At 39.9% G+C, this 22,998-nt stretch overlaps 1 protein-coding gene across 2 annotated transcripts in view; it reads right to left on the reverse strand.

The window, feature by feature from the left end:
- SAMD12 (sterile alpha motif domain containing 12) overlaps positions 1–22,998 on the reverse strand; it is a 479,717-nt gene that overhangs the window by 54,238 nt on the left and 402,481 nt on the right. Inside the window, exon 5 of one of the 2 annotated variants that reach the window (XM_017530688.2) lies at positions 4,567–11,154. The exons of the other annotated variant lie outside the window; for it this stretch is intronic. Coding sequence (XP_017386177.1) covers positions 11,132–11,154 — 23 coding nt within the window. The 3' untranslated portion in view covers positions 4,567–11,131. Of the gene's footprint in view, positions 1–4,566; positions 11,155–22,998 lie in introns of those variants that run through there. 2 annotated transcript variants of the gene reach the window in all.

A 22,998-nucleotide genomic window follows, 5' to 3' on the forward strand; every position in this document is an offset into this window, starting at 1 on the left:
CATCAATGGCAACCAAATTAACCTTCTGTTGCCCTCCTTTTTTTTTTTTTTTTGAGTCATCAATTTCACAGCTCTGAGGCAAGAATTACTAAGAAAAATCAAGAAAAATTGATAAAATCATTTAAAAAATATTGTATTATCATATCCCTTTCTCTACTTTTCTCCTATAGAAAAATTTAGTGTTTGCTAGTTTGGTTTTAATGCTTTTGGAAGGGAGAATCATGACAACAAGGATAGCAAAGCAGAGCTGGAGAGGCAGAAGTGAAAAAGGGCTGAGATTTAAAAGGGCTCTTCTCGAGAGAGAAAGAAGAGTTAAAATGGAAGGAAGCAGCTGCCTTTGGGTGGAGGATAATGAGGGTGGCATAGATGGGAAAGATTTTAAAGATATTTTCTGTGTAACTCATACCCACACCTCCACCCACACACTCGGTTCTGGAAGTTTCATGAAGGACAAAGTAAAATCTCACAGTGCTTTCATATGCATCTTTATTCCCTTTTTGAACTTTCCCGCAGAGACTGGACCATGGGAACCTAATAATATTTGGGTTACATTACTCAAAGGAGAGAAATATGACAGAAAAATAGAACCCTGTCAAGTTTTCCACCTCTCGTGAGAAAGGGAACATCATCACTTGTGAAACAACTATATACAATTCTCGTGATCTATTCCCACTTTGTACTTCCCCAGTGTTACACAAAAATATGATTGTAGATGTCTTTATTAAAGCTTGTTTTTAGTTAATTTTTCAATATTTGCACAATGTTTGTGAAAAATTAGGGAAAGCTATTTTACAATGTACATGCATCTATATGCCTTATAAATAGATATTGGAGAAAGTATTAACAATTCTAATGATTTCATCATCACCGGAATAAACCTCCCAACCAGAGACAGCTCTTGGCAAAAATGATCAATAGGAAACTAAAGTGTATTTTAGGTTTTCTCTAGCACAAGATAACCAGCACTGCACTTCACATTTGCTAGGTCTCAAAAAAAAAAAGATTTTATAAGTTTCTGAATCATCTTACATTGAAAAATTATTTTGGCGGAATCAACTGAACTTCTCACAGACATCACTGTCCTTGATCCAAATATAGCTACCATGTTTGCGCAGGGCATCATGAGTTCCCCAACGCTGAGATGGCAGAAAGGCTTTTCTTTGTATTGGCAACGTGGTATACAGGAGAATCTGCCTACACCTCACTGGGGGAGAACCTCTCAACTAAAGCTTTCACCTCCCTCAGAAAACACATCTGGTGTAGTCTTTATTACTATGAGTTGATTTGTTTAATGAAGTGTTTGTGGAGGTTGGTTGCTAGGCTCAGTAGGCAGGAGGAAAATAAGCCAGGAGAAACATGACGGCAAGTTTAATTCAGTTCACCTACCATTTGTTGAGCAACTATAATGTGGCAAGAGATGGGGATACAAAGACAGATACATGCTCTACCATAAAAAGAAGGAAGGAGAAGGGAAAATGGGGTGGAAAAGAGCAAGATAGAGAAAGAGAGATGGGAGAGAAAAAGGGAGGGTGAAGGTGATGAGATAGAGGAAGAGGAAGGCATATGGAGAAAGGTTTTAAGACAAGCCTACAGAAGAGAGAGAGAAGTTAAAAGCAGGGGACTAACAGAGGAAAAGAGAAGAAAATAATAAGAGAAAGTGATAGAGAAGAAGTACTTAGAAGTGATCCTAAAAGGTCAAGACAAAGAGAATGTTTTGTTTGGGGGCTCTGATTTTAACATCTTCTAAAAAGTTTAACCAACAAAAAGATGGCTCCATTTTCCATGTTCAAAATCTTTATGTAGAGAAAAGTCGGAGAAAATTGTGCTTTTAGAGTTGCAAGGTATATGGAAAGATTTAGAAGGTTTATATGTGGACTCAGGAAGCTAAAAAGGTTATCACAGGTTTTGCTTTTGGAAACCTTTTTCAGAAAACAAAACAAACACTAGATTTACAGTAAGCATGTAATAAAAAAGGCAATGGTGTCTCCTTTCTTTTTTATGCAATTTGTAAGTGCTTTTTCCTTTCTGGGAAAGAAGTGTTTCTTCTCTACTGGTTGAAGCAATTCATCACATTCAGTAAAGTCAGAGTGTCTATAAGTACTCATTATGATGTCTCCTTGAGAAAAGGCAGGGTGAAAATGGTAATGTAGAGCAGGAAAATGGTCGATTGTTTATATTTGGTGTATCATATTATTGAGGGAATTTTTTTAAGTTTGAGACAAATGTTTGGCCCTTTAAAAATACGTGGAGGTGGGTGGAGTGTATTGCAGATGTCTGCTGCACTAGAGGCTGGCTATGCCAAAGCTGTCTGGAAGCTCTGGTTTCTAACTGAAATCTCTTGGGCAGGTGTTATTTGAAGGTCAGTCTTTCTATTGATAAAATACAGAGAGCTTATATTTGGTCACTACCTCAGAGAGATGGAGCAGGAGGTGCTGGAAAATGCCATCAATCATGTTATTATTAGCATGTATTGACTCTCTGGGGTGAGAGGAAATCAGTGGGCCAAGGTCTGTTGTCCCATCTCTTCCTCATGTGTTACCATGTCTGAGGGATGAAGAGAATTGCGTCTCTCGTCCAGCTGTGCACAACACGAAAGCGTTCACCAGTCATTGCAATTACGCTGGTGGGATTTGGTGCTGGGGGAATTCTGTGTGCTGGGAGCCGCAGGGAGGCCATCAATTCATTTCACATATATTATTTCTCTAGGAAACACAGCATAATTGAGGACAATTTTCCACCATGAATTGCATCATTAGCTAACACAGGAGAAGTGAAATGCTGTTAACTTTTCTTTTTCTTCTGCAAAGCTGATGAGCTGAAGAAAATAGAAAAGTTTAATGTAATTTTTTTTTCCTAGGATATATGTTGAAAATCAGAATCAAAACGCTTTTACACGGTAATAGAAATCCCACATTTTAATACATTGCCATGCACATAAGGAGTCAAGTAATGCTGAATACAAAATAGTCAAATATACAAAATGATAAAGCAGATTTTCAAGCCTGATAGAGATCATGCTCACAGATACAAGGGGGGCAAAAATCTGTACACAGTTTCATTTTTATCCCTTTTGTAAGAGTCATGCCCCCCTCAACTCTTTTTGAGGACAACCAGAAACAGAAGGAAACATAAGAATATACAAAGGAGACCCAAAGGGAATTGGCGAGTTGACAGCTGCTTAAGATATGGAGATTGGTGGCTCAAAATTGTGGTGCACAATCATTCTTATGTTTAGAGAAAACAAGTTTCTAAACATTGTATGCCCTGGGAACCCAGGAAACTAAAGTGGACATCCAACAGAAAAGGCACTCTTGTTTTACCAAATAATTTGATTGCCTCCTCCTAAGTATAGTCCTGGGAGTTTTTCTAGGATGCATAGAGAAAAAGAGAAAGAAAGAAAGAAAGAAAAGAAAGGAATGAAGGAAGGAAGGAAGGAAGGAAGGAGGGAGGGAGGGAGGGAGGGAGGGAGGGAGGGAAGGAAGGAAGGAAGGAAGGAAGGAAGGAAGGAAGGAAGGGAAGGAAAGAAAGAAAAAGAAAGAAAGAAAGAAAGAAAGAAAGAAAGAAAGAAAGAAAGAAAAAGAAAGAAAGAAAGAAAGACCCAATAGTTGTGGGAAATGAATACAGGTAATACTTATGTAATTAAGTACTCTTGGGAGACCAACAGAGTTCAGACTGCTGGTTGAACTACTCACTTAGGAAGCTATAAACATGTTGAGCATCTACACAGACTTCTGTGTTCTGACATGTGCCTTTTAGCTATGTTTGTTAGTGTTTGTGAAAGAACGAATCATTATCTTTATCAGCTTCTCCTCCTCCTCCATTCCCATACTCTATAAAGAGAACTACTCATGTTCAATTCACATTGTGTCATTTTTCTTCCTCTTTCTTTCCTAGAACAAACACCAATATGCAGTAGTTCAACAAGGAAGTTCGATGTCCTGTCTGCTTCCTCTGCCTCTCAGTTTGGCACCTTCACACTCTGATGGGTCTTCTCCAACCTGGGATTGGCACTCTTCACCTTAGTGGGTCATGGAGCTCTAAATCTTTGGGAGGTGAAGAAGTGGAAATAAACGGACACCTGGGCTGTAGACTCTGCAGACTAGCCTCATATATTAGAAAAAGTGTGTGTGTGTGTGTGTGTGTGTGTGTGTGTATGTGTTTGTGTAAAATGCTGATTGTTACTTCTTCATCATTCTATTTCCTTTGTAAATCCAAGAATGGAGATTCAGAAATAATAGCCCCACAGAGAAAGCCTCAAGTAAGGGAAAGGAATCATTGAATAAAGCCTGTAACCCAGATCAGCACTCTAATTACACATAAGGGATATTAGAGGCACAGGACAGCTTCTTCCCTTAGTTCATTTCATCCTCCAAACAACCTCATCTTCTAAGGAGAGACAGAGAGCACCCCACACTGAAGAGCAGTGGCCCAGAGAGACTGGGCGATTTCTATTAATCTGGCATTCTTGAATTCAAAACATTTTCTTCCTTTTTATCAGAGCAGTGTCAATCTCCACAAAGTTCTAAGAATAACTCAAGTATATAAACCACAACAGATCAATATTTCTTTTCTCAGGTGCTTTTTACTGTTAATATGGAATTTTGTTACAAGATTGATCTTTTCTAAAATTTTGTGCAAAGCTATTTAATTAAGCGTCTAATGGTATTAAATAATTACATTAACTGAAACTACAGTAGTATGATTTAAGGATACAAGAGTTTCGGTGGAATTAGTCTCCAAATGTTTGTGCTGGCTTGGCTTTTCAGCAGACTGGTTCCTTCTGTCCCAGACATGACTGTGACACAGTGCAAAGTCAAGAGCCTGGTATTATTCAGCTCTCTGCAATGTGAACTTCTTTTACTAGTTAAACCATGGTCTCCTCAAACATCGCCTTGTAAGGACAGCATCTTTCTATTGGTGGAGGAAAAATAGTGGTGGAGAAACCATTCAAAGCCCCAGAGAGCCCTAAAATTGCCTATGTGCATGAGTTTAAGCAAGTAGAACCCCTTTTACCTCCAGTGGGGGCTAACACCCACCAAAGAGGATTCCCTTTCTGGTGATCTGAGGTGGGAATTGAATAAAAATTAAAAAAAGACAAAGGTTCCAGCATTCAAACATGCATTTCCTCCCCCACTCTACATTCATCCTTAAGGTTTCCATCTGTAACTGAAGGCCCTTTTGATGTGAAAAAGAACTGGGTCAGGCACTTCAAAACCTCTGCAGCAGCTGCTTTGTGGGGAAACATAACCTTGGTCCTCTCTCAAATGCACTGTATGGGATCTGGACATGGGGATTGTCAAAAGCAGGAACAGAGCCAGCGGGCAGTTCCCAATGCAAACATGCTAAATGCACTTAATTGTGGTTAAAAAAAATTACTAGAAATACACACACACACATGTAAAGAACTAGAACTGATTGATTTAGGGATCATAGAATCATAGAATCAAGGACCACCAGCACGCTCAAACTCAAATCATATTCTTGGAATTACACTTGGATAGGAAGTCTCTATAGAGTTTAGAAAGGTATTTTCATGGCATTTGTGCTATTTTAGAGGCCATGCTAACTCCTCTGAGGAGATGGGAGAAGACCATCATCAGTTTGTGGAATGGGACAGGACCAAGTCCCAGGTGCTGGAGACATTTAACCAAGCAAAGTTTTCTACAAGGTTATCTTCAAGATCAGTTAACCCAAAGAGAAAGCATGAGCCAGTAACAGTCTCCTGTTTTGGAATTTTTTTTTTTTTTTGCATTAAGTATTTGAATATATTTTTACAGAATTTGGTGGTGATTAAATGCAATCATATAAAACAGATCTGTCTGCTCTCATGCGTCCACTCAGCCTTGACTTCCACATTTGATAGCTGTGTCTGTGCTAATGTGGCAAAAACCATGTGAAACCAACCATTTATTTCCCTTGATCCAAATGACTGAATTTTAAAAGGCTGCAAACAATGTGGAAGGCCACCAGCAGAGTCTTCACTGTTTTAATTGTTTGAGGTATCAGTATCTCCAGTGTTGGATTAATTTAATAGCCTACCTCCTTGACGTTCACATCAGTAGGGCTGTTCTTAATACTCTGCATATGAGGCAAAAGGCCTTGGCTTAAGAGCCTTTCTAAGGTGCCTCAAAATATCTGAGGTTTGGAAAACAATAACACAACAAATAACAAACAAACAAATAAACCTCCCAAACCATTGGCTCCAGGTTATGAAAAGAATTTTGTATGATCAGTAATAATGTCTATCTATGACACTTATTAATATGTCAACCAGCCAATAATAATTCAACACAAGTCATATGGTTACTTTTACATGACATTAAGTGTATGCTGTTGGTGCTTTCTTGTGCTTGATATAATTGTAGGAGGGAAGCTCTGAAAGAAAAATGCTTGAAGTGCATCAGGTTTTTAAATAGCCTTACATGGCAAATCGAACTTCAGTTTTATGATATCTTTGGCATCCGTTTTCTGCTGTTTCATGGAAGTCGTATCTCATTTTGCCCTTGGGCAAGAAGTATAAAATTAGCCCAATGCCGGATGGCTCCTCCCTTTTACATTTGTTGCTGGTAAATTTCACCCTAAAAAATTTAGACTTTAGAAACAGCACTTGCCCTTACCCAGAATTTTCCCTGTGGAGCTAAGATGATGGCCAGAAGGCCACCAGTACTGTTACTGTCCCTTTAGCTACCTTCCCCAAATGAGAAGCATCTACCTTATTCTTTATATTGAGGTGTGGCAGAACCTTCCCATGCACCTAGCCAGCTTTTCCTCAAGTTTCCCACTTTCAAAAGAATGATTTCCATCTTCCCAAAAGCCACCATAGCAAAATAATAGAAACACAGCTCTCTTTTACCTTGAAGCTATGCAGTGGTGCCAGTAATTGGGTGAGTTCATAAACCAGAATTCATAGGATAATCCTCTGGCTTCAGGATTAGATTCAGATCTAAAAAGACTAAGGAGCAGGATCTGGCTTTGAAATAGAGTCCTTAGTGGTGCCCTGAGTAGAAACATCTCCTAGCCTGTCCTCTTTCCTCATCTCAGGACTGCATTGGGATTAATTAATCTCCCAGATGACTGGTCAGTGCTATTAATCCCTACCCCCACTGCTTTTTGGGCAGGAAGTTCTCACCACGATCAAGTTTAAGAAGAAATTGTTAGGACTGGGGAAAAAAGGTGACGACTCCGTTTTTTTGTTGAGTACTTTATGGAATTCTTGAGATCTACCCACAGCATCATATTAAAAGAAAGAGTGATGAAAAGAAAAAAAAACCACCCTAAAATGTGCACTGGAAGGGGTTGGAGGGGTGAATAAAAACAGCCCTAAAGCAATAATGGAATTTATGTCATTTTCAAGGATTAGATTTTTAAAAACAGTCTAAGGCAATTGACAAGCCTAGTTTTCAAGTAACAAAATTATTCTAAAGAATGTAGAGGAAAACAGCACAAAGAAGGAAACTGCTAATGTACTGGAAAGAAAGAGAAGGTTTTGGTGAAAGTAAAGGGCTAAAGGGTTCTTAAAAACTTCACTTCCTTGAGACTTTTATTGTTCCTATCCAAAATCAGTTATGTGACATTTGCAGACAAAGAAAGCATTTGCAAGTAACGAGGGGGAATCTATTAGAGGTTTTTATCCTTAGTTGATATTCTCACGTACAGCTGATTTTCCCTTTCTCCTTGAATGTTAAAAATGGCAGAATTTCCTCAGGTAGGACTGTTAGCCTCTGTCTGAGCAACTGAGAAGTGACTCTGGAGAGATTCCTGGCTTGTCTGCCAGGATTCTGGAGGTAGAAGTGAAATCTGCAGGTGCACACCTCACAGAGGCTGAGCAGGGATTTGAAGGTAGGCCATTACCCACAAAGAAAGTTGATAGGATCTCTATTCCCCTAGGTAGGTCTCAAACTACTGAAGTGATTTGCTTTTCACACTAGCAGGACTGGCAATGCTGCATATTCAGTTCTAGAGCGGAAATAAGCGAATCCCCTTGGCACCATGGAAAGTATGATAATTATTCATTTCTGTTCATTCCCAAGAGTGCCCTTCCTGTACAAGTCTGGCTGTCAGTCTTTTAATAAAGGTGTAGCATAGGTTTAAGTAAAGGGAAAAGTCAAGCATCAACAGGTTACAGTCCTTAGACATAAAAATATGTATCCTTTACTTTCCCATCTCTTGCTTCCTACTAAACAAAACTCACTGCTGTCATTTCTGGATTTCTAGGAGGTCACATTTCATACACGCATCTTGGGAATAAAGTACAGCACAGCTGAAGGTAACCATGGGAGATCACAGAGGACCACCATGTAATAAAGATGCCAAAGCCTGCAAATAAAGCTGTTCCTCCTTCGTGCTGGTTTAACTCTTGGGATTTTATGCCGCCATGTTTCCAAAACTATCCCCCAAAGTGGTTTCAAACAGAGGTTGACTGTTTGGAAAAGAGTAGTTCATATGCAAACACAGAGTTATGTGCAAGGCATTAAGGCATTTTTAGAGACACAGTCTTCACCTGGGCTCTTTAATAGTCTTCATTTTGCCTTCTCCTAGGCCCCTCTTCACCCATCCTCTTTCAATAATTTTACAACACTTGTTTGGCTTAAACAGAGACAAACTAGGAAACTCTACTTATTTAATTATTCGGAATATTTTGCAAAGACCAAAGCAAGTAACAATGAACCACCATCATTTAATGAACGTCTGCACTAAAAAGCATGTCCAGTTTTCCAAGAGAGTCAGCAGTGGTCTCAGAATGTCCTTGGTTAAACCTTCATTCTAAGTTACAATATCTCAGCACCTGGCAGTTCTTAGGCTTCATCAGACTTAATTGTGTGTCCCCTGGACTAGTTATAGAATTGGAGTTTTAGATAATGCAGTGTAGTGGTGAATATAGGTGCCCAGGGTGGATATCGAGGAAAGCAACTGAATGCTGCTTTTGGGAGCTCGAACCAACTCAGTCTGGGCCCTGGAAGAGCTGGCTATACCTGAAAGGTGCAAATATGGAGCCTGATGCAGTTTACTACCTCTCATTCTGCTGCCTACTCCCTGAGGAGCTGTCTGCTGCCATGTTCTTCTTCCTAGGTTATTCTTGCAAAATGGAGGATGCTGTCTAAGTTTTCACTGTGGAAAAGGTGGGGTGGCGATAATGTTTGGGAGTAGGAGATACAGTTTCATAAGGACAGGTGGGAAGTCTGCTTTGTACACTTTGTTACCTAAGCACAATCCTTGGCACATAGTAGATGCTCAACAAATGCTTGCTGAATAAAGGGAGGGATGAAAGGAGGAAGAAGACCTGCTATTAGAACTGATCACAAGAGATGGGCAGTGGAGACTGGAATATTGTGTCCAAGGATGTTGGCAGCTGGAGTTTGGCTCCCTAATTATGGATGTGAAGAGAACTACGTTCTGCAGAGGGCCTGGCAGTCCTGCTGCTGACCTGTCAAAGGGCCAGATCTTGGTGGTGACTGAAATTTCTCTGAGTTCCTTGTTGGAAGCCCCCTTCTCTGGCTCTGCAGCCTAACAGGCTTGTGGTGAGTCATCCTGCTGCTGACTCATTTGGACCTTCCTCCCTTTCCCTGTCAGGTTTCCAAATCTCAGGCGGGGGTGGTTTCCAACAGGCTGTGTATTTCCTGAGACCCTGAGAGGAGGCAGACAATGCTTATGTATCTGGAGACACCCTAAAACATCAAGCTTGCTTGCATTGGAAGTGTTCCAGAAGCGGTTACACGTATTTTAAAGAAAAGCCTCTGATGCCTGTCAGTCCCAGGCTGGGACAGTGGGCACAGGAACATACTGCGCTGAGCTTTCCACTCAGCCAACTTTATATTTTTCAGGAAAAAAACATGCTACAGTGTTATGTAGCAAGTCAATATGCACATGTCTGTAATGCTTAAAGATAAGCGATAATTAAGTTGACTGGTTTCCCAGGGCTGTGCTTTGTCGTAAGACCTAGTTAAAAAAAAAATAGTCATCCCAGAAAAGATTAAAAGGGACTAGTAGGTTCTACACTAAGCAAGGAACCTAGTATAGGACTTGATGCTTCCTTCTCTAGGCACGTAGTGGGGTCACTTGATGTTTCCCTCTTAAGAGAATGGCAATTTAAACTTGACTTAGAATTTTTTCCGAAGTGTTAAAGTCAGACCACACAAAAGAATTGCATTCTGTTGCCCTTACTATTCATTCGCCACGGCCTTTGATTAAAAGAACATCATCCCCTTTTTTTCTTTGGAGGAACTGTTCTACAGAATACCTACATTAGCCAAATAGAAGCCTCCTGTATTTGAGTACCTGTATGTGCCTGTGGTCAACTTGCCTGTGAACAAAGAAGCAAGCTAAGATATCACAGTCACTAGACCCCTTCTGCTTCCCTTTGGTGCTACAAGTAAACCAGTTGTTCAGTAAAGAATCCAGAGGTGAAGTCTAACAGTATCGTGGCCATATTTACATCAACCTACCACAAACAACTGGGGATATGCTAGCAGTGGAGTTTGTCTTGGACAGTCTGAGCCAGGAGAAAAAAAAAAAAAAACACCAAGATTTATAAATGTAAAAAGAAAATACTTGATTTTTCACATGTGCTGAACGTGCTAATTCATCTTGGTGTAGTATTCTCATATAAAGTGCTTAAGAGTTGGACAGAACCTTTAGACATCATAACTAACACAATCGAGACATGTTTACATTCCTACCAGGGCATAATATTGTGAACACTTCCACTGAGATTGCAAAACTGCTGTAATTTTTTTTTTCTAAAACATCATGCCATCTGCACACACAATAAAATAATCCAGTAGTTGCCATGCTAAAACAGGACCTCTAGTGAAGGGCACAGACAGCTCCCCAAAGGGAACTTGAGTTATGCACAGTGATGAAAACTGGAAGCAATTTTCCAGCTAATGGTCTGCCAATGACCACTTGGAACGACTTGGCACTGTATATTATGCACCTCATTTTAAATCCATAGCAAAGTAAGAATTTTCCAAAGCCCATAATCTTTACTGAATGGATGTTTTTTCACTTAATCCAGTTAAATTGTCCATGTTCCAAGGATATCTTCTGGCAGTGCCATGGGTTAGTCTTTCTGTGAGGAACAGGTCATGTTCATATCAACTGGCAGGACAGCAGCTTGGAAGGCTAACCGTGTTTATGGAGAACCCTCGGCTGAGGCTGTAAGAAGAAAAAGGGGGAAATATGGTAAGTGCTTTCCTTTATGTTTCCAGACACTGATATGTAGCAATTAACTTATTCAAACAAACCCTGACACCCTTAGGTTAAAGAAAAAGCTCTAGTCAGAATGATGGTTACTCAATGAAAGGATGGATTTACAGTGGCTTATATTCATGAATTTTTTTCCCTACCATTTGGCAAGGCATGGAAGACATCCAACTGAGAAATAGGTGAAGCTGCCTGGGAGGGAGGGTAAAACCAGATCTCTGGAATTAGCGTCCAACCCAATGCGGTTTGGGGAATGATTTCTTAGATTATGAAGGTTCATGCATTTGCTTGATCTGGCACAAGGTAAGACTGGGGATGGTGTGAAGCATTTTATTTTTGGGGAGAGATGGTGGTTTTCATTCATCAGGAAGATTTCTTGGAATGAAATCTAGAAAATCAAATGTTGGAAGTGGAATGGCTGGAGCTCTTGAGTTTGCTAGTTGCAAAGTCAGATTAGCTGAGCAGGTTAGAGACTAGATAAAGAAAGCTGTTAAATCAAACCAGAGATCAAACTACTTGAATTGCAACCCTACTTTTGGCCTTGGGAGTGCTGGTATAGAAATATTAATATATGTTCCTGAGTTTTCTAATTTAAATTGTCTCATGTTCCCGTTATTTTATTTGGGTACTCACTACAGTTCCTTAGACTTGGGTCAAGAATTAATTATTATATGAGTACAATGCAATGTTTTGCTCAGAAAACTATCAATATTAGTTTTAATACACACAACTATCTGGCAATGGGAGAGAAGCACAGCAGGCGTTCTTGATACAAAAGAAAAAAAATCTACCTCAGTTTTCAAACCTAACTGGCTCTCAAATCTAACTGCCTTTTCGAAACATGACAGAACACACAATTTGTATGCAAGTGTTTGATGAACATTTGCAATTTTTGAGAAAATACAAAAACAAAAGGTACTATATAAGTGTATTAAAATCAAACAATAATACATACTAGTGATCGGATCGGCTGTATTGAAAGCAGAACACTAATTATTGCTGATGGCATTGCCAACCGGAAAAATGTCAGTTTACTTAAAAGCTATTAAAAATGCATCTTCCTTAACACAGTAATCCCATTCCCAGGAGTATATCCTAAGGAAATAATCTAAAAAAAAATGAAAGAAGCTATGTGCACAAATATGTAACCTAGATGTTATTTATAATAGAGGAAAAATTATTGTTGAAGATTTAGGTTAAGTAAATTATGGTACATTAACAACATGGGTAATTGCATGGACATTAAAATAATACTAATTATGATGATTATGTAGCAACATGGAAGCAGTTATGATATACTGTAATATAAAGGTTACATATATGCATAGAAAAGAACTGTATGTGAAAATGAAGGCCCTAGGATTTTTATTACTGTCATCATAGTATTTTGCAAAACAACAAATATTAGGCTCGTGGGGTTGCAGGGTTGCCCCATGACTAACTAAAGCATCGTGATTGTTCTCACTCACTGATACCACCTTGAAAATAAATACTTTGTAATTACATTAAGAGAAGCACTTCAATATTTTGAAAGGGGGAGAAAAACCCATGTGGGTAATGTCCTGTCCAGGCTGACCTACAAGGGGAGCAGTATAGCCTCAAAGAGCAACATTGATTTCTAGGAACTTGACACGGTGTACTATCCTTGAGACTTGGCTAAAATCAGATCCGGAGAACGTGTGACTTTGGAAAAGAATTAATAACCTATAAAATACAATTTTAGAAAAGAATAATGATAATAGTGAGTCCTAATTAATTATTATACTTTGGAACCTGAGTCATGAGTTGATAACTAGGTTTATCGTAGTTGCTGCTTCTTTAAATAACCATGTTTCTTACAATTGTCTCTAGTAGCTGAGAGAAAGCAGATATGTCTAATCTTAGCCTATTAAAAAAGTACTTATAACCTTGAATGTAATCTGAGTGCAGTATACTTTAAAGCTCTTTCCTATATAGTTGTCCAGTCCTCTTCTTAGGATATGTAGAATTATTCCCACTTTATAGATAAGAAAATTGAGGCCCAGAAGTATTGTTAACCCAATGGTCACACAGCCAGTAAAGATCAAAGCTATATCCACATGATACGGTTTGGCTTTGTCCCCACCCAAATCTCATCTTGAATTGTAGCTCCCATAATTCCCACATGTTGTAGGAAGGACCCGGTGGGAGATAATTAAATCATGGGGGTTGTTCCCCCATATTGTTCTTGTGGTAGTGAATAAATCTTACAAGATCTGATGGTTTTATAAGGGGTTTCCCCTTTCACTTGGTTCTTATTCTCTCTTGGCTGCCCCCATGTAAGTCATACCTTTCACTTTCTGCCATGATTGTGAGGCCTCCCCAGCCATGTGGAACTGTGAGTCCATTAAACCTCTTTTTCTTTATAAATTGCCCAGTCTCTGGTATGTCTTTATCAGCAGCACGAAAACAAACTAATACACCACACTTAGGTGTGTCTCCTTCTAGTGACATATAGGAGTGATAGGAACACAGAAAGATTCTGAGCCTTTCCCATCCCATCTTCTGAGTGGGCTTCCATATTTATCCACAAGCCCAGTCAGCACAATGAAGGGCTCTGTTAGAGCACACACACACAAAAAATCAGAGGCTAAAATGAACTTATATTAGAGCAATAAGATATTCCTGTGAGATATGAATACAAATAGAACTAGAGGCCATAGAGAGACAAGTTGAAGGTTTAGATGATGACATAGGACATCTGGGACAGTGCTGGCCATAATGCCTGGGGCATTGGGAAAAGGGATGGCCAGAGAAAAGAGCGTGCTATGGCAGTGCCGTCTTTGCAATCTTTCCATGGTAGTCAGTGATCCTTCATTGCTTTTTGCTGTTTTTACAGTTAGTATTGTATTCCTTTTGAATGGGTCACCATGCTAAGATGGGATTTCTGTGAGGACACGAGGTCCCCATTTACTCAGGCTGTATGTGAAAGACGTGGTAAAAGTAAACCTTGAACCTTAGTCTTTCTTCTTATCTGCTTTGGAGACATGGTCTAGCTCTTGTTGTCCAGGCTGGAGTGCAGTGGCACCATCATGGCTCACCGTAGCCTCAACCTCCCAGGCACAAGTGATCCCCTCACTTCTCAGTCTCCCAAGTAGCTGGGACCATAGGCATGGTATGCACCACTACACCCAGTTACACACACCTGGACCCTTGAACCTTAATCCTTCTGTCACATATGTATAGTGATGGGTTCTGCCAGCATCACTTTGCTAGAGACTTACCTGCAACAGGAATCATGTCTTTGGGTATGTAAATCTACATGAGGTCAAAGTGCAAAATGGCAGTTTGCATTGTATAGTTCTGGCTCTGAAAAGGGGGAAACATGTGGTCTTTGATATGGAACACTCTTTGGACTCCATCCCCTATGCTTCAGCATCCCAGCCTATTTCTAGCTCTGCACATGGGCAGGGTTGTTCCTGGTCTTGCTGATCCTTTCTTTTTGCCTATGATGTCTTCTTTATATACCCTCTAGCACTAGTGAACACCAACCCCTCCCTCTTTCACAACCACCTGGAGTGTCACATCCTTTATGAAGTATTCTTTCCTCCTAGACAAAGCTAACAACTCTCTCCTGTGAGCTAGTGTGGCATCTCAAATTTTTACCAACAAACCCACAATGAACACTTTAGTTTAACATATCCATCACTCCTCCTATTATTTTTGGTGGGTGATGTCATGTCTTATTGTTGTGTATCCTCCTAATGCAATGTGAAGTCTCAGGAATACAGAAAGTGCTTATTAAATAGTTGTAAAGTTAATAAAGAAAAGAATGATGTTGGAGGAGAGTCTTTGTCTATTTAATTCAGCAATGAATTCTGCGTGAGATTCAATCCTGGTCTGCATGTGGAGAGTGGGATTACTCTGGTTTCTTTCTCTGCTTTATCAACTACTCAAGGAAGATGTTCATCCTGAGGGCTGTCCATGTATGGATTTTGTAGCTAACAAATAGTAAGGGGTTCCTTTTCAAATTTCTGCTTGATGAGCCACCATTACTATTAATAGTTTAGACATTCTTGGAATTGTTAGAATCAAGAATTCTTGGAATCGAGTCTTGGAATCAATCATCATATTTAGCCCTATGGTTTCAGAGTCTGGGTTGAGGAGGGAAGCACTGGAGTCCAGTGGTCAGGAGCATGGGCTCTGGCGGATATGGGTTCTGCATCCTAGGCTCACCACTTCCCAGCCCCGTGATGTTGAACACATGAATTTCTCCCAATCTCAATTTCTTCACCTTAAAATAGCAGTCATAATTCCTGCCTCAGTGTGCTGCTGTGATGTTAAAAAGGGCTCATAGGAAAAGCACTTTGCATAGTGTTTAGTAAATAGTAAATAACTGATAGCTACTGTTTTATTATTATCATTATCATGAATTCCCAAAATTCCTTTGAGAAATCAAAGTCAAAGCTCTGATACTAAATATAAGTATTTTAATGCTAAATGTCAATGTTCTAATGCTATAGCTAGGGACCAGGAAAATAAACAAAATGCCCAGAGCTCAAGCCTTTGCAATGTCCAGGAGGCAGATAACTGTCTTCCTGCTTGCCAAGGCCACATTGGGCACGCTCTGGCTTCTGCTCTCTCCCAGATTAGCACAGTTATTACAGACAGTTCCACGAGAAAGGGAGTCTGAAACACTTCAAAGGCAGGAAGTGACTGGCCAGGAGGCAGTGGCCAGCCTGGCAAAAGCTTCAATAACAGATCTGGGATGGATTACGTCCCGTCCCACCTTTCGTTTTGTTTTTTTTTAACTCGTATTTTTATTTTTTTTCTCTCTGTTTTCTCTTCCACACCACCTTTCCTCACTCCAGCAGCACAGGGCTGAAGGGTTGCTGTGTGTGGAGAAGAAGAAAAGATATTATAATCAGGCAGCCCCGCATCTCATGAGCCCAAGGGGGAAATAAGACTTCATCCTTTAAAAGGGCTGTTTAATGTCTTCCATTCAGAAAGAAGGGGCCATATCTTCTATTTGAAAGTGTCTTTCATGTAACGAGTTCAGGGACTTTGAGGTTGGGTCTGAACTGCAACTTCAGCGTGGGATTATTTGTATCAGGTGTGAAAAGCACATTCCAAAAAAGGGAGATCCATGGTTGCCACAGCATAATAGCCAATAAGCAGATCTCATTTTTATTGAACAGCTACAATATGCCTACAAAGGTTTTATAGGCAGTTACTTCTTGAATCTGTACTGCCATTTTTGAGGTTTGGAATGCATTATTCTGTAATGCACACAGAGAAAATGAGGGCAGGGTCATTAGCTGTCACAGCCACACTGCTAGAATGCATAGAGCTGAGACTAGAACCTAGATCTGTTCTCACCACAGTGCTTTCCTGACTCAATAAGTAATGTGTGTTAGGAAAAGAAATTCTCCAACAAGAATGGAGGAGAGAAATCAAGTAACTGTGTTTGCATAAAAGAATTCTTATCAAACATGAATCCTAAACATGGAGCGCCGTAAATAAGAGGTTTGATCTAGACAAAGCCAGTACATTTTTATTCTAACAGTCTATGATCTTTCCTGTGTTTAGAGCAGTAGTTCTCAACTGGGTGTAATTTTGCTCCCTACAGCACAACTGGCAATGTCTGGAGATACTGGTGGTAACAACTTGTGTGTGTGTGTGGGGGGGGTGGGGGGCAGGTACTGTTAGCATCTAATGGGTAGAGACCCATTAGACTGATGAACATTTTAGAATGTATAGGATAGCCCTCAAAACAGAAAATTATCAGGCTCAAAATGTCAGTAGTGCTGAGGTTGGTTTAGAAGATATAGGTCCTTGTTTCTATTTTCTATTCCTGGTTATGAGCCAAATATATCACTCTAAAATAGGCCAAGATAAAAACCAACATTAATGTGCCTCTTGTATGTACAGGAAATAAGCTTAATTTCAAACCTCACTCCCCTCTTCTCCTCATTTTCTCATTTTATTTGATTTTATATTCAATGTAATCAAAATCTCTAATATTAAATCATTTCTAACTTTCAGAACCCTCACAGGCTTACCATTATAAGAATCAAGACTGGATGATTTAGATAGGTGTGCTTAATTAATTAATTAATTAATATGTATGGGAGAGGTAAAAGATAAAAGAAGGACAGAGGAGGATTTAAAGCTAAACTTTGCTTCCAGCCCACAGTGGGAGAAGTCATATGTATTCTCAGCAGCACTGGTCCCATGCCTGCCACTCTCTGCCCCATAAGAGCTTGACGAACGGCAGGGGGGTAGGGAGGGAAAGCTGCCCACTGAGAGTATGATTAAAGACTCAATCCTCTGACCATAGGAAGATGAAGGTCAGAATCTCCAGTGAGATAGGTATCAGGATGGCAGAGAACTTGGGTTAAGTGTAACAAAACTGATACATATATACTAGCCTGTAACTTCCCATCATCCTTAGTAAACTGGAAACCACAATAAGTCTGTGATGGTTAGTTTTATGTGTGAACTTGATTGGGCCACTGGATGTCCAGATATTTGGTTAAACATTATTCTGGGTTTGTCTATAAAGGTACTTGTAGATGACATGAACGTTTGAATTGGTAGACTTTGTAAAGCAGATAGCCCTCCCTAATACAGGTGGAACCCATACCATCCATTGAAGGCCTGAAGAGAAGATGCTGGGTAAGGGATAATTTACTCTTTCTGCCTGACTGCCATCTCCTGCCTTTGGACTCAGATTCAGGCTGGAACTATACTATGGACTCTCCTGGATCTCCGATTTGCAGATCTTGGGAATTCTCTGCTTTCTTAATTGAGTAAGCCAATTCCTTCTTATACATCTCTCTGTATAAATTTATGCATCTTATTAGTTCTGTTTTTATAAAGAACCTAGAGTAAAAGAGTCTACAGACAACATAATGACCATAACAGTTAGCACTACCATTAACCAAGTACTTCCTAGGTGCCTAGCATCATGCTAAGAACCTGTGTCCAATTTGCAGCAACCAAAGTAGTTAGGTACCATGATCTTTACTCCACAAATGGAGAAAGACAGACCTGGAGAGGTGAGTGATCCAAGGCAGGCTGTGGCCTTTAGGCTAGGCTATGACCTTTGATCTGACTACGAAATATCAAGGGCCTGTTAATTCCAGAAATGTTAAGTGAGAAATACGAGGTCTTAAGACCCCATGGGAACATTTTTAGATGGATACCTGGCACAGATAGGAAGGCATTGGCCTCCACCCCCACCCTCTCACCCCTTGGTGTTAGTGTTTCGATTGAATATAACTAGCTCCTGAATATATCAGAGCAGTATTTCTGCTGCCTGGCTTTGCAGTCCTCACTGCTTGGATGGTCACCTCTTTCTGGAGAGTTTTGAAGCGTTCTCGTGATGAGCGAGGGCCCCTGACACATTGAGAAAGTGAGAGAAAAAGAATGCCCTTATGTGCAAAATGGTTCTCTCCTTTTCCTCAGCCCTGTGGGAAAAAAAATGACGTCGTATTTCCTCACGTACTGTTCTTCTAGAACTAAAGCTTCTAGTCTACACTATGAGCCTGAAAAACCTCTAAGAAACTGACTCTGATTCCTGGAGGTTAAACTGAATCTCTAGATTCTGAGGTTTAAGAACTCTGACATTTCAACCAGAGATTCTCAAACTTGACTGCCTCAAACTCATCTGAGGGAGCTTCGTAACATTTTCATTTGGTCCACCCTGTCTCCATTTCCAGTGATTCAGAATGTCCAGGGGACGACTAGAAAACTCTCTTTAACCATAGCCTTGAGAATTCACATGAAAGCAGCTTGGCAAAAGTCCACGAACACACCTACATTTTCCCCCAGTACTTAAATAGTAGTTATTTATCCTTCAGACAGAGAAAAGTGGTATATACTGCAGGAAAATTTGGTTTATAGCCTTGTTCTTTTCATATAATAAAATATCACAAATCCTGGATATCATATAGTGCAATGATCCAAATATTTAGAGTGAGGCAGACAGGAGAAGCTATTCAACCCCTTCAAAGTCCTGGAAATACAGGCATGGCCCATCATCCCAGTACTGCTTACAGGTTTCTCATAAATCAGTCAAACCACATGTATTCCATTAAACACTAAAGTATCCTGCATTGCCTTGGGGGCTTCAGGGGTTGGAGAGTCTCAAATCTGTATCATTATACATTACTATATTATTAAACAGAATCTGTATCATATTCTATTAGAATTGCTGATGCTCTACCTGTCTCTAGACTACTATTTCTCAAACTTTACTGTGCTTAGAAATGCCCTGGAGAGCTTGGTAAAATGCTGTTTTCTGGGTACCAAATGAAAGAATCTGATTCAGTAGATCTGGGGTAGGCCTGTGACTTTGAATTCATAATAATGTTGCAAGGACACTGATATTGCTAGTCTGGGGACCTCTCTTTAAGGTTCATCACTGCTGTGAACCTTCAGTTCCTTCAGGCAAGAAGTATGTCTGCTGCCTCTCTTTCTGTTGTGTGTGGTAGAATGTCTGGACTATCAAAGGTGCTCTTGAAATGTTTGTCAAATGAGTGAATGAACGAATGTATATAAGAAGAAAGATACATGATGAAATTAGCTGTTTTCAAGTAGAGACAGAATTTCTTGGGGGGCCAACGTATTGTTCTTTAATGAGAATTGGTTTAGAAATGTCAGTCTATGCAAGTATCTGAAACTCTATACATTCTCTGTGATCATTTAGGATATCTATTAACTCCAGTCTCTGGGGAAGATTTCCCAGAAAAGTGGCAAAGTCTCACCCAGCTTTATAGCTCTCTTGAGCTAGAAGCCTGCTGACAACAGTGGACTATCATCTTGTACCACATGAATATGAGATGATGCATTTCTGGAAGAAGTATCATCAGGCCAGATGCTCTCAGCAGGGATGCATTTGTACAGTCAATTAGTCAGTGGTAAACTCAGCGATTCCACTTTTTTTTTGCACTGGACAGAGGCAAGTATCTCAAGCCATTACAATCTGACAGCCACTCTAAAAGCGCATAGAACCTTCCAGAAGAAAACTGTCCACTGGCACAAACAACAGTGAATCTCACAAGACAGCATAAAAACATACCTTGAAGTATAATCTAAGATATCATTGAAATTTTCCTCCATCTCCACAGTGTTACACTGGGTGGCAGATTATACTCGGAGGGATTGTTTTCTAATTCCTCTCATTGCTTCTACACTCCATCTCTCTCAGTCACAGAGCATAGAGCCCTGCGTGTTTGTCAAGCACATGAATAAGTGAAGTTCCCTTTCTTTTTTTTAAATTATCTTTTCTCCTCTTTGTCTTTTGCTTTAATCTTATTTTAATTTCAAGGGATTCTCTGTTGACTGATCCAACAGATTCTTCATTGGAACAATGTTCTCTAAGATTCGCTACTTTAGATAAAATATTTTTTAAAAATCTCCAGATCCCGCAGCTTTTTCAAGAGAAAAAGTAAAGCACAATTTCAAAGGAGAATACAAGGTCTGTGTAAACACTACCTTTTTTTTTTTTTTTTTTTTTTTTTTTTTTTCTTTTTTTTTTTTTTTTTTTTTTTTTGGTCACCTTTCAAAGAGATAGAGTATCTCTTTTGGAAACAAAGCTATGCAAGATAAAAAGGTATTAATGAATAATACTTAACAGTGATGACATTTTGCCATATGGAATCTTAGAGTAGAAGGTATCTTTGAACAGTGCTTCTCAAATTTTAAGATGTTCATACGAATCACCTGGGTATTTTGTTAAATGCAGATCACATTGTTCTACAAGTTGCCAGGTGACACCAGTGCTACTGGTGTGTGGACCATATTTTGAGTAGGGAGGCAACAGAGTTCCTTAATCTATAGCAACACAGTGCAGTAGAACTGTGTGCAATGATGGAAATGTTCTATATCTGGTCTAATATGGCAGCCATCAGCCACATGTGGCTACTGAGCACTTGAGATGTGGCTGGTGCATGAAAGAAATCACTTTTAAATTTAATTTAATTTCAATTCATTTATCTTTAAGTGGTCAGGTATGCCTGGTGGCTACCACATTTGACGGCGCCACGCTGTAAAGGAGAAAAGTGACAGTGATTTAGTAAAAACAGAAACAAAAAAAAGGTTTAGAGAGAAGAAACCTAAACAGCAAGGTGAAGCTTCAAATCCTCTCACCCATATTGTAAATGTATTCTTGTTCTCATTCTCCTTCCTGCTGTAAGTAGGAGGGGTTCAAGGCTTCCCCCGCCCCTTCTCCATCATATTCCCAGAATCACTCTACATACAAAATAGTAATTAGGAAAGGCTTTATAAACATTCTGAAGTGTCCCCATTATCTCGTTTACATAAACCTCTTTGCGTTGGCAAAATCAAGCAAGAAATCTTACGAGAAATAGTTCCTTTGTTATGAGCCCTTTCGCCTTGGGTCATACCAGGGCAGGATTCTGAAGACCAGCTCCAAGGTTATTTTACTTGTGGGTTCCTGCCCTTTAGCCTGGAACATAGAGGGGAATGCAAACATTTCTGGAATGTCCAGACATTCCAGAAAAGTTTAAAAGGAAAAGGAGCTCAGTTCAAGTTGTGTTCCCCCAAATGAGAACGTGCTGAGGGTGGCGAAAGGGTAGGGTTTGGTTTTGTCTGAACTAGAGCCATCAGCTCTCAGCAGGTTACAGTCTATATTGCAGTTAACAAGGTTTGGAGATCTTCCCTGGGCTAGTGAGTACTAATTTCCATTGAGAAAAGAGTTATGAGATGTCTTAATGATAACAGATAATTTCTCTGTGTGGGCAGAGCCATAAAGCACGTTGCTATGAAACTGTGTGGATTGGGCTATTTCTTTTGTGTACACACTTTCCCCTCAAAGAATCCACTTGGCCTGAGTCGCAAACCTACTTGGGGACCCTTGTGATTAATTGCTTGAACTGGCTGGTGGCCATCAGCAGGATCTTGCAATTTGCCAGGTTCTACACAGAATTATGAAGCTGAAGGTTTAATGAGATTTTAGGTAATAGAGCCCAGATGTCCAAGACTACGATGTTTGAAATTGCACTGCTTGCAAGGCTCTGGGCTTAAACCTTATTTATTTCTTGCTTAGTTGATTTCCTTATTCCCATCTTTATGTAATCTTGTACCAGTTAAGTAAGGTCTTCACCATGACGTACTGTATCTAGAGAAACGATTCACAGACATACACCTGTGGCCAATAGCCTGAAGAACCCAGAGAGCCAAGACCCCCCTACCTTTCAGCCCAGCCTCTTGGGATCACCTCTCAGCCAAGGATATGGTAATTACCAAACCTCTCAGCCAAGCATATGCTAATTAACAGCCCTACCAATACCTTGCTGCTATGCAGCACTTAACTTCCAGATTGCTTTCACACATTTAATGGCCTTTTATTCTGTCAGGGTCCAGGAGAAATGGGCTGGGACAGGTATTATCTCTACTTGGATGAGGAAACCAACATACACAGAAGACAAGGGATAATAATAGCTAACATTTGTGAAACCCTCTTGTGCCAAGTACTGTTCCCCTGGGGTTTACGTGTATCATTACTTTTAAGCCTCCTAACAGCTTTGAAATTGATATGATTGTCAGTTCCACTTTGAAATGGGAGAACTAGAGCACAAAGAGGTTGGGTCACATCACTAAAAACTGATGGAGCCGGGATGGAACCTGCTCTGGCTCTGAGTAATATGCGCTGCCACCTCCCTAAGGAAGTATCACAGCCAAGACCTGGAGTCTGTTGTTGTTAAAGTAGTATTCTTTGTACATCATTTGCAAGGAGGAAGACAAATCCCAGGTACATTTTCTAATGAGAAGCTACCTATGCCATTTTTCACTGCTCTCCTCCAGAGCACT

The sequence above is a fragment of the Cebus imitator genome, unplaced genomic scaffold, assembly GCF_001604975.1.
Source record: "Cebus imitator isolate Cc_AM_T3 unplaced genomic scaffold, Cebus_imitator-1.0 Scaffold68, whole genome shotgun sequence".
NCBI classification, from domain to species: domain Eukaryota; kingdom Metazoa; phylum Chordata; class Mammalia; order Primates; family Cebidae; genus Cebus; species Cebus imitator.